The sequence below is a fragment of the Emys orbicularis genome, chromosome 8, assembly GCF_028017835.1.
Source record: "Emys orbicularis isolate rEmyOrb1 chromosome 8, rEmyOrb1.hap1, whole genome shotgun sequence".
Taxonomy (NCBI): domain Eukaryota; kingdom Metazoa; phylum Chordata; order Testudines; family Emydidae; genus Emys; species Emys orbicularis.
In genome coordinates, this window is record NC_088690.1 from 18,395,529 (window position 1) to 18,407,880 (window position 12,352).

At 45.1% G+C, this 12,352-nt stretch overlaps 1 protein-coding gene across 1 annotated transcript in view; it reads left to right on the forward strand.

The window, feature by feature from the left end:
* Positions 1–12,352, forward strand: part of ROR1 (receptor tyrosine kinase like orphan receptor 1) — a 104,471-nt gene that overhangs the window by 14,194 nt on the left and 77,925 nt on the right. Inside the window, exon 4 of the mRNA XM_065409301.1 lies at positions 8,688–8,759. Within this exon, the coding sequence (XP_065265373.1) occupies positions 8,688–8,759 (72 nt within the window). The remainder of the gene's footprint in view (positions 1–8,687; positions 8,760–12,352) is intronic.

The following is a 12,352-nucleotide window of genomic DNA, read 5'->3' on the forward strand; positions in this document are numbered from 1 at the left end:
GAGCCATTTGGCAAAACAGTGCATGTGGGTTGTTTGCCTGCCTGCTGCCCTGTAGGTAAACAGAGGACTTCATTCACCAGGAATGAAACATTGGCTCAAGCCAATGTTTCTCACCAACACTAAATCCACACAATTTTTGGAAAGTTGAAGGATATGTGTATATGCAAATTACTTCAACATATGCAAATTAGCTCACTCAATAATTTGCATAGATGACACCATTGGGCAGCAAAACATTTGGCAGCTATGTTTAGGAGATGCGTGGCAGAGACAGAGCCACAGCCTGCAGTCTTCTAGCTTATGCTCAGCTGGGCTGGCAGGGGCAGGCCCAGTGGAACTACTGCAACGAGCATATTTTAGAGCAGTACTTAGGCTGCGGCTGCTGTAAACTGTGTCCTGGGCCATTTCAGCCTCTGGATCAGGAAAGTGAAAAGGTGGCACGGAGGTGCCTTTCCTCACCAACCACGCTCCTTATATTCACAGAATGTAAGCTCAGTGAAGGTGAGCACCTAGCTGGGGGACGAAAGGAATTCAGTGTAAACCCACTGTATTTTAAAAGGTCTTTAGGGGTCTTGAGTTTGCTTAGGATGGACATGAATTAAAACAACGTAAATAACACTTCAGTTCTGTGAGAGACAAGGGGAGGTGAGGTAATATCTTTTATCTTTCAAAAGCTTGCCTCTGTCCCTTCCACCAACAGAAGTGGGTCCAATAAAGATATTATCTCACCCACCTTGTCACTCTCATATCCTGGGACCAACATGGCTACAACAGCACTGCAAACTTCATTTTTGTGGGAAACAGGCATTTTTTTAATAACACTTAATATTTAAAATACATTGTGTTTGCTATATCCTCTGGCTGAATCGTTGCATTTAGTGCCACACCCTTCCATGGTTCTTCAAAGGGAATTGCCCTGGCAGGGGAGAGAGATGCTGGGGCAGCCCTGCCTGTAGGCAGCAGATCTGTGTCTGAGCAGTCTATTTCCAACAGCAAGGAAACAGGCTTGTAGCGCTCCCATTTTTCAGCTTTCTTTAGTCTTCCTCATTCTTGTTCCACTGCCTGTCTTGAGGTGAAGAGGCCTGGGGCATGGCTACCAAACTCCTCTGCCCTCCTCCTGCCCCCACTAATCCAGCATCATGGAGACAGAGCCTGTTTTATGGTGGGCTCATGTAGCTGCTGCTCCCTATTCCACAACAACTGTTCCTGCCCAGTGCCGCCTCTCTTAGGGCTAGTCTACACTACCCGCCTGGATCGGCGGGTAGAAATCGATCTCTCGGGGATTGATTTATCACGTCTCATCTAGACAGATAAATCGATCCCCGAATCGACGCGCTTACTGCCACCTCGTCAGGAGGAGTAAGTGCCGTCGACGGGGGAGCCGCGGCGGTCGATTTGCTGCCGTCCTCACAGCAGGGTAAGTCGAATAGGATACGCCGAATTCAGCTACGCTATTTGTGTAGCTGAATTTGCGTATCTTAAATCGACCCCCCCCCCCTTAGTGTAGACCTAGCCTTAGAAGCTCTGCCCTTTACTGGGATGTATGAAAGGAGGTCCCTGGAGGCTCCTTCAGGGAAGTAGCAGGGCTCCCACAAGCCTCTGAGGTGAGGCCTTCCCCTTGCTATGCTATAGCTTATAAGGGTGGGAAGGGGCCATGAGGGCAGCAAACAACCCTTCCAGGAAGCCCATCAACCCTTGTTTAGTCTGCAGAAGAGAAGAGTGAGGGGGGATTTGATAGCAGCCTTCAACTACCTGAAGGGGGGTTCCAAAGAGGATGGAGCTCGGCTGTTCTCAGTGGTGGCAGGTGACAGAACAAGGAGCAATGGTCTCAAGTTGCAGTGGGAGGTCTAGGTGGATATTAGGAAACACTGTTTCACTAGGAGGGTGGTGAAGCACTGGAATGGGTTACCTAGGGAGGTGGTGGAATCTTCATCCTTAGAGGTTTTAAGGCCTGGCTTGACACAGCCTTGGCTGGGATGATTTAGTTGGTGTTGGTCCTGCTTTGAGCATGGTCCTGAGGTCTCTTCCAACCCTAATCTTCTATGATTGGAACCCTTTCAGGTTTTATTGGATTTATTTTTGTTCAGAAGGCCCATTTGGGGCTATAACTGACCCCAGTCCTAACTATTTTTTTAACGGGGTCAACCAACCCCAAGCATTGAAAAATCACGATTCAGCCCCCCAAAACAACAAAGAAATGGTCTTCAAAGTCATGACTTTTTTTTATAAAAGTAATACATTTGGGATTTTTCCCCCCTCTATGTTTTGAGCCTGTATGGTGCCCTGAGGTCATGTTTGTGAACTTTTCTCTGCAACCGCGAGGGCTAGAGCTTGTCAAAATAAATTCAGTGAAACATTTTCATGTTGGAAAATGGTGCTTTGTCAAAATAGAAATTTTCAATGAGGAAAGACTGGGTTTCATTGGAATTTTCTATTCGGGGAGGTTAAAACAAAATGTTTTGAACAAAAATTTTAAACCGTTTTGTACTTTTTCATTCATTTCACAAAAAGTTTCGATGTTTCCCATTTGGGATAAAAATAAATGCTAAACTATTGGAATTTTCCACAGGACAGAAATTCAATTTTTTGCTCAGATCTAGTAAAAACATAATTTTTTTTTAATGAGAGCTGAGATTCTTCTCTAATCACATCACTCTGGGAGGTGGGGCATTCAGAGGAGCACCAACTATTGCAAGAACTGGCAACAGTGAGATTACAGCAGCACTTGAAACGAAGGTCCAACATGAGAGTCATATTAATGCTGCAACTTTAAAGAGGGGAATGGTAAATTCTGAGGAAGCAAAATCTTTGAGGCTGACTGGAAAAAAAAAATCCTTTTTCCCTTCAAGGACCAACGCATAAAGGAATAAACCTGAGCCATGAGAAGTGTTTTGGCTTCCCAGTTGCATTTTAAGTTTCCAGATGGATTCTGCCTAGTTTATATTATTATAATAAAGACACTGCTCAGTGCTGTACGTGCCTCACAGGCTGTAACTGTGCTAACCCTAATGACCAATTGTGCAGCAGCAATATGTATCTCTCAATACACTCAAGGCAATATCAGACACAAGCTTAGTTAACAACATGACTCAGAGCGCTTGTTCTCCACCAAACATTTATATATTTTCTGGGGATTAGGAGGAAACTTTCAGTGTTGCCAACTCTTGCAATTTCATTACAAGTCTAATAATATCTGGTGTTTTCTTAAAAATGCAGCTGCTGGAATAAGGTTATTATTATGGAATCTTGGCTTTAATACTGTTAAAAAAAAAAAAAAAAAAAAAGTACATTTCTAGCCCTTACAGCTGTGAATAAAAGTTTGAAAAGATGAACCCTAAATGCTTTGACATCTGAAAGGGGAATAGATGGAACCCAAAATGTATTATTTTTGACATCTCATTTTTAAGCCCATCTCATGATTTTTGAACTTCTGGGGGGCAGCAATATTGTTTTTTCCTGTTTGCAGGTTATCCCATAACTACCTCCTGTAGGATTTCATGCACCTTCCTCTGAAGCACTTGATACTGGCTACTGTCAGTGACAGGATACTGGACTAGATGGAGCATACTTATCTGAGTCTGTATGGCAGTTGTTCCTAGGTTTATAGTAGTTCTTTCCGGTTTAATCAACAAAAGTTTTTGTTTTTTCCCTCCTAGTTTGCTCTTCTTACAGAAGTCATTTAAGCTGTTAACATTTACACAACAAATGTTAATCCCATTTCAATTTGCTTATGTTGTCGCTGCACAGTAAGATGTAATCATCGGTATTTCTGAAAACATTCATGAGATCAGTTTTCACATGATCCCTAGTTTCATGGGTTGTTTGGGCTTGTTTTTTTGCTAATGCTCTGAAATGTAATGGTCACACACTCCTCTCCTATACTGTTTTGTTCAGTGCTTGCCTATATTATAAAGCTCAGACACTGGCCTGTGGAACACTCAAGACTGCATGTTAGTGATACAGTCTCCTCAGCTTGTATTGAGTGAGAAGAGTTGTTCTATGCTCTGGAAGGTATGTGACTGACCCGCTAATGCTCTGTGACCTATCAGCCCAACTCTTCTCTGAGAAATACAGTCGGAAATTCCCCCCACCCCCACTCCAGTGGGGTTCCTAAGAAGTGATGTCAATGGTGCAGATCCTCCTCGGATGTCTCTTCTTGTTTGGCAGGATCTCCTCAACTGAGGAGATACTTAGGGTGCCTACTAGTCCCAGCCTGAAGGGCTGACATCTGAAACGCAGCTGAATGTCCTCTTCCTAAGGAATAGGATGTGTCAATGGGGGGAAGCAAAGCACCTAAAACCCCTCCAATATCACACATATAAGCACCGATTTTGGGGAAGGGAGGGCTCATAAAGAGCACCCCAGTCTAAGAGCCCCAGTGTTTTCCTCTCTATTTCCTGCATGTGAGTCCACGAGATTATTGCCACAAGTTTACAGAAGCCTCTAGGCTCTCTGAGCAGGGATGACCCAAGGGTCAGGTTCCAAGAAGGATGGACAGTGGAGAGGACAGAGAGTAGCTCGTTTTCATGAACTCAGCCCACTTCCTTTTGAGCCGCATCAGATCCCTGCAGAGTGTGACCTAGCACCCAAGCCTGAGAATCAAGCTGCTGTGGAACTCCCCTGAGTGGGAGACAGGCAGGGGTGAAAGTAACTTAAAGGACTTACTGGTACTCCGGAGTCCTTAGGAGGGGGCGGGGCCTCAACCAGAAGAGGCGTGGCCTCTACCAGAAGAGGTGGGGCCTTTAAATCCCCGGGCACTTTAAATCAGGATTTAAAGGGCCCAGGGATGGGGCTGTGGTAGCAGCAGCTGGGAGCCCCGGGCCCTTTAAATCACTCCCGGAGCTACCAGCTGCAGAGGCGGAGCTTTAAAGGGTCCGGGGCTCCGCTGCAGTAGCGGCAGCCGGGAGCCCCTGGCCCTTTAAATCTCCGCCTGAGCCCCGCCGCCGCTACCCCAGGGCTCCGGCAGGCTCCGGGGCGGTAGCGGCTACCGGAGCCCCAGACCCTTTAAATCGTCCCGGGAGCCCTGGGGTAGCGGCGGCGGGGCTCCGGCGACTATTTAAAGGATTTGGGGCTGCGGCAGCCACTACCACCCCAGCCCTTAAAATAGCTGCCGGAGACCCGCCGCTGCCTCCCCAGGGCTCCGGGAACGATTTAAAGGGTCTGGGGCTCCGGTAGCTGCTATCGCCCCGGGCCCTTTAAATCGTCCCCGGAGCCTGCCGGAGCCCTGGGGTAGCGGCGGCAGGTCTCCAGCGGCTATTTTAAGGGCCGGGGCTGTAGAGGCTGCTGCAGCCCCAGATCCTTTAAATAGCCGCCGGAGACCCGCCGCAGCTACTCCAGGGCTCTGGGGACGATTTAAAGGGCCAGGGGCGGTAGCTGCGGCAGGCACCCTGGGCCCTTTAAATCGCTGCCCGAGCCTCGCCGCCACTTCCCCAGGGCTCCGGCAGCAGGGCTCTGGCGGCAATTTAAAGGGCCTGGGGCTCCAGCCACTGCTGGGAGCCGTAGGTCCTTTAAATTGCCACCAGGGGAAGCCGATCCATACCGGGGCGTACGGGCTGACTTTCACCTCTGGAGACAGGGACCATTTTCACCTCAAGATTGGCCCATTGTCTCTCAGTTGTTGCTGCCTCTCAGCTATTGCCATGAAAACCAAGAACTAATTATCTCAAGCAGGGCCGGTGCAACCATTTAGGCAACCTAGGCGGTCGCCTAGGGCACTAGGATTTGGGGGGCGCCATTTTCTTCGGCAGCAACCGTGGCGGCCGGATCTTCGGCCGCCCCGGTCGCCGCCGGCATTTAGGCGGAGGGAGCTAGGGCAGTGGAGCGCGGGGAGGGCCGCCTGCTGCAAGGGGGGGGGGGTGGCATGCAGGGGAACTCCCCGCCTCAGCTCACCCCTGCCCTGCCTCCTCCCCGAGCACGCCGTGGCTGCTTCACTTCTCCCGCCACCCAGGCTTGTGGCGCCAATCAGGCGGAGCAGGGGTGAGCTGGGGCTGGGGGGTGCCTCAGGGTGGGGGGTGGGGAGCTGCTGCAGGGGGGGCATCTCAGCGCGGAGGGGGGGAGCTGCCGTGGGGGCGGGCGCCTCAGGGCGGGGGTTCGGGGACGGGGGGGGGGGGGCGCAAGGTGGAAGTTTCGCCTAGGGCGCGAAACATCCTTCCACCAGCCCTGATCTCAAGGTCCAATACAGTCACTTAATGTATCTCTCCAAAGGGATTATCTCCATTACAGCCTCAGCTCTAAGGCTCTCTGAGTAGTGCAATTAGTGCAGGGAGGTGTATGGTGACCATGTTTGCTCTCAGCAATGCCATGGGTCTATGCAGTAGACAGCAGTCTGACATTGTATTCAATCAGCAAGACAGACTACTGTTGGGGAAGCCATGAGAGATTCAGAGAACTTGTCCCTAAAATCAGTATGGCATGGTAGGTACTGTATATATGGCAATTGATTATTAAATCTAAGCATTAACATGAATAATACAAGAATCTGGAACAAAGTCAATCTTAGGTTTAATCCCACAAAATCCAAGAAATTCAGACGATAGACTATGGCATCCTGAGGCAAATCTCTCGTGCTTAGGCTGTGCAGCAGAATGGAAGATCCTGTCATCGAGTCTGCGGCTCTGGGAAAATATTAATTTTACACACACACACACACACACACACACACACACACACACACACACACACACACACACACACACACACACACAAGCTAAGAGTGCACAGGGATGTACACGCTTGGCCAAAACTGCAGCTCGTGTAAATAGATGTCTCCACTGATTTAGGTGGAACTATGCCAACTTACATTAGCTGAGGATCTGGCCCCACTGAGTGTGTTTCTATCTTGTATATCTAGTTTAGCCCCATGAAAATGGATGACTTATAATGCCTTCAAATACTGTGTTTACATTGGAAATGCTTGACAGACTCTTAAATAAGCAGTGCTACCAGGTGGGCTTGTAAGAAAGAGGGTATTTATAAGGAAAGGGTAGTGGCCATATCTTATTACTTCGTGCATTTGTGTGAGTTTGCGCATACAATTTATTAAATAAAAAAGCCACTTAAAAGATGGAATAAAAGTAGAATAGATTTGAATATCTTTGTGCTGACAATTTTTATCCATGAAATTATTTTCTAGGTATAGAAGACATACTCTGTTTTGATTGCTTGGAACATGTTAACAGGGCAGTGTCAGAATACAAATCATATACTTTGAAAGAAATATATTCTTATCTATATTAACATCTTAGCTTCCTGATCCTGCCTTCTATTAACTGGCCCTACTGAAATCAGCTTAAGCTTGGGTGCACAGTGAATGCAGGACCATGCTTTGGGTGCACAATGAATGCAGAGTATTAAAACTGAAGAAGTATAGAAAGCTTGTTTACTTTCCACTATTTATTCTGGAAATTTCCTGTGTTTCAGTTTGGAAAGTGAAGCTGAATTCAGTTTCATTTTGTTGTTGTTCCCGCATGTATTAACCCAATCCCACAGTAATGCATCTCCCATCACCCTTGGGTGGGTTATCAGCAGTGAACCTAAACCTCCGGCTTGATCCTCTGACATTTCAGCTAAAAGAGGTGATTCTGCTAGCTCACAGGCTATAGCAGCCTCATAAACTCTGGACCAGCCACGCTGGGGGGCACACGTTGTAGGTGTGGGTTACACCCCTCCAGCTCTGATCCTGCTACTGGACCGGTGCAGGTAGAATCCAATAGTGGGCTCCAAATAGAGATGCAGTACTCTGCCCCCTGGATCCTTTGGGCAGTGGATTCACAGCACTGCATTGGAGTTTACACATTTTAAAAAAGGTTTCATTGTTTTAAAATGTAATGGACACATCTGTGTTCCTACTAGGGGTGTCTTTTTAAAACAAATTTTGGGGACTGAACTGAGTTGTCAGTTTTCTTTAGCAGGATTCTGTGTAATGTTGCTGTGTGCACGGATAGTATAAGATTTAAAAAAAGCAAATAAATATGAAGCCCTGTAGCAATAAATGAAAGAGCCGAGGTTACTGAAAAACATGCCTAGACGGTGTTAAAAATGAAGACATTTCAGACTGACCCTGCAAAATAAAACTTATCCAGAGTCTTTTCTTTTAAAAAAAATAAATTAGTAGTAGCAACTAGACTGTCCAAGAGCCATCTGAGATAGGATGTTGTTGATGCACAGATCAAGCCCTTACCCACGTGAGGAGGGATTGCTCTCACAAGTAGTCCCATTGACTTCAGTGGGATTATTTGCATAAGCAATGACTGTTTCTGTGAGCATGGACTTGCAGGAATAGGCCCCTTAGAAATGTTAATTGATGATACATTCAGCCACCTTGAAGCATGCTATGTTTTTCTTGTCAGAGTACTGGGTGTGATACTGTAATATTCCACCTCCACACAGCTAGAAGAGATGAGCTGAATATTTCCCCCAAAATGTGTTGCTTAATTAATATAAGGTCTCGCAATCATACATTTTAAACAATGACTGCATTGCAAAACAAAATTCCAGGCTGACCTTGCCTTTTTCCCTTGACCAGCACTGTTGCTCATACACTTCAGCATGGCAAGGTGCAGCATCCATTAGATTTTAAAAAAACAGTGGTATTCAAATTATCTTGTTCATAAGGCATTGTCTTTGGAAAGATCAAGTAATTCTTTAAATTAATATATTAACTGTTGTCTTTTTCCTCTCCTTTTCAGGAACAAATTTGTCAGTCTCTGCTGATTTAATGCCGACATCATCATGGAACATTTCAAGTGAACTAGACAAAGGTAAGTGGAGAGAGAAAACAGAAAGATGTAAAACCAGGCTTTACTCCTCACATATTCTTTTTGGCTTTCTTATTCAAATCAGTAAGTAAACGGGAGGAGAGTGGAACTAAGACAAACCTTTGACATTCAATTACATGCAATTCTGTGATTTTTGAAAAATGTTGGGTTCCTCCCCCCACCAACCAATAAAATGTTCCACATGGTAAAAATATTTCAAGATGTGAATTAAAGAAGTTTATGACCTGCCTGACATTTCAGCTGGTGGATCTTAGGATCTGGTCTCAAAATTAATCAGCATTGGCCAGAATCAGTTTGCCTGTATGTGTTTACTATGAAATTTCAAGACATTAGATTAGTAGAAGAGAAAAATACTTCTAAATGTTTGTAAACAGTAATTATGTGAGAGTTTGAACACACCGAAGGACATAAATTGTGAGAAAAGAAAGAAACGTATTTCTCATCCCCTTTCATTTCATGAATTATGCAGCATAGGTAATGTAAGCCAGATTGTTCAGCCTCTTTTAGTCTTTATTGGAAGCCTGTGACCTGCATCTTTCTGGACCAGTCTGGTCTCTGAAATACTTCTAATGTGATTTTATTTTTTTTAGGTGGAAATGGTAGAACGCATTTAGTTAAGTTTGCCTAACACTTTCATTTAAAGACCCTGTTTTCAGTTGCTTGTAACTTTGTCTAACTTTAATAATTTGGGTTGAAATGTCCTATGACAGGTGTCTGCCATTGCAGAGAACAAAGTTAGGGGGAAATATGTTGTTTTGCCCATTCTAAAAAAATGGTACATCTGTTTCATCCTCTTGTCATAGATGTACTTTTTTCCATACCTGTGAAATTCTGCCAAAATCTGACCACCTTAGAAAACTCTGAAAAATCACAGTTCACATATTCTCAGTAGAGTCTTTTTAGAGTTTGGCTGCTAAATCCTTCAACGATTCTATCTGAACTGAGCATGCTCCAGCCCCTCCTAGCTCCTTTGTCCTGGCCAGACTACACATGCATCATCCCCACAGAGCAACTGCAACTGTTAACTCGCAGTGCTGCAAGGGCTCAGCATGACTTTCCCTGCAATTGCATCTGAGAGAGAGATGTGCCAAGCAGCAGAACGGAGAGCAGGAAGATGTCTCTCATGTACTCTTAATGCTCCCACTGCTAGCACCAAGACAGCATGGAGGAGAAAGAAGTAGCCTTTGACTGCGATGCAGAGGGGTGAGGAGCTGGTGAGGAAGATGGGAAGAGCTGTGAGAAGAGGGGAGAAGTAGACTGGAACAGGAACTGGTTTTGTGGGAGGAGGAATGAGATGGGGCGAGCTGGAGAGGACATGGGTAAAATGGATCAGGCTTGTTGGGGGACAGATCAGAAGGCTTTTGTAAGCACTAACACACAGGATTCCTGTGTCTCAATATTCCTCAGCTGTCAGCAAATAGCTGTGAAACCTACTGGCAAAATGTGTCTTATCTCCCTCCAGTGGTTGATCCACAGAGGATGACAACATATTACTTTTCACTCTATATGCATCCGAAGAAGTGGGTTGTAGCCCACGAAAGCTTATGCTCTAATAAATTTGTTAGTCTCTAAGGTGCCACAAGTACTCCTGTTCTTTCTGCTACTCTGAAACATATTACTGTATCAGTTACCCTCTTAGCTCAAGTGGCAGAGGCCTGTGCTATAGATCTAAAACGTTCCACTGCTGATAGCCCATGTGAAGGTCAATATGGTTCAACATGGAGGAATTTCTGGGTTGGGTGGTTTGTTTTCGGGTCAAGCAGGCAAAAGTTAAGAAATTCCAGAACTATGGTTGTGTATGCAACCTTAATTTGGGCCCTTTGTGTGTGTATGCATTATGATACAGCCTTTATTAGGTGATCCCATACTATTTTGTTCCTTAGGACCCGTACACAGGATGGACCATGATCTGGGGATGATTCAGGGTTGTGTAGTGAAGGAGACTGTTGTCTGTAGTATCCCAGCTTTCTTGCAGAAATTGGAAGGTGTGTAGTGAATGAGGCACAGGACCGCAAGAAGAGTAAGGAGGGCCTTTGGCTAAGGCAGTTGAATGCTGCCCTGAGGAATTGGATTCTGTCCCAGTATCTGCTGCAGAATTCCTATCATGCTAAGCGAGTCCCTTAAACCAAACTTTTCACAGGTTGCCACCTCATTTTCTGTGCCCCCAACTTGAAATACCCAGGGTCTGATCTGCAGAAGTGCTGGGCACTTGCAATTGCAAATGAAGTCAATGGGTGGTGTGCTCGGATTATAGAAAGTAATTTAAAATGCTAAATACTCTGAAAAATCAGCCCCTGGCCTCATGGTAGATGCAGTCCAGCTGCTGGGCACTCAGAGTGGGTACCAAACTTAGTGGACAGTTTTTTGACTTTATTCTTTCTGTCCTTCAGTTCCTCATCTGTAAAATGTGGAGGAGGATACTATACCTAACTTTTGAGCACTTGACTTTACAATCTTACATTAAAAAAACTATGTTAAAGAACAGTAATAATGTATATTAAATTGAATGCTGCTTTTGCACAGACTCCAGAAGCTCATCCTCCCTACATGCTTCTGCAAAAACATATTCAGAGGGCAAAGTTCAGAAGCTATATGTAAAATAGAGTAAATTAACCTTCCACTAAGTTAAACCTAATCTACACTGGAGAACTTTGCCTAAATATTCCTACCATTGTTAGCCCCAATGGGAGAGTTTGTGTAGGCAAGACTCCTGTGACCAGAGTCATTTTTATCACTGTTTTGATTAGACTTTTCAGCTGGTAGCAAAAATAGGTCTAGCCACAGCCATTCTTCTACAGTAGGGTTAACACTGCTGAGGATTTTTTATTTTTTTTTAGATGTCTGCAGTGTGGATATGGCCTGTGACTCTCTTAGATAATTTACAGCCATTGTCCTGAGATTCAAAATTGATAGCCAGAAGAAAGTATATCATAAAGGTGTGGGCTACTGCCTACTTCACTGTACACCTACTTCCAGCTCCTCAGCGTGCAAGTTACACCAATTAGAGTCAGCATTTCCCGCTATTGCTGCCAACATTTCAGTTCCAACAGGAAGCAGTGGTAGGAGTGTTAATGTAGACAAGGCTTTGTCTGCTGCTACCATTTTGAGCATCAGGTCATTTTACTGCTCAGAGTAAGGTTTCTGTGATGGTGCTGAATGTGATTGGGTCCTGTCTACACTAGCGGTTAAACTGTTTTCAGCATTGTTTCAGTGGCACCTGTTAATAACATCCATGGCTGACAATGGGTAAAAAGTTCACTGTGCTAATCCACTTGGAATGCAACAGTTATCACCTGCTGAGGTAAATTCTGCATTCCAAGGGGATTACAACTTCATCATTATCCTCCGCTCTTATTGTCATTTCTACAGAACTATACATTTACACAACTAAAACATAGATTTACAGGCGTGGATTAAAACACATTTGCTGCCCCAAAAGCTTACAGTCTCAGAGCCTGATTCTGTAAAAATGCATGAGAACAAAGTAACACACATGTTTTGTCTTGTACAGGATAAAAAAGTTTGTTTTTTTTTAAATGTTAGCTACCATGTCCTAACTAATATGCTCTAAAACG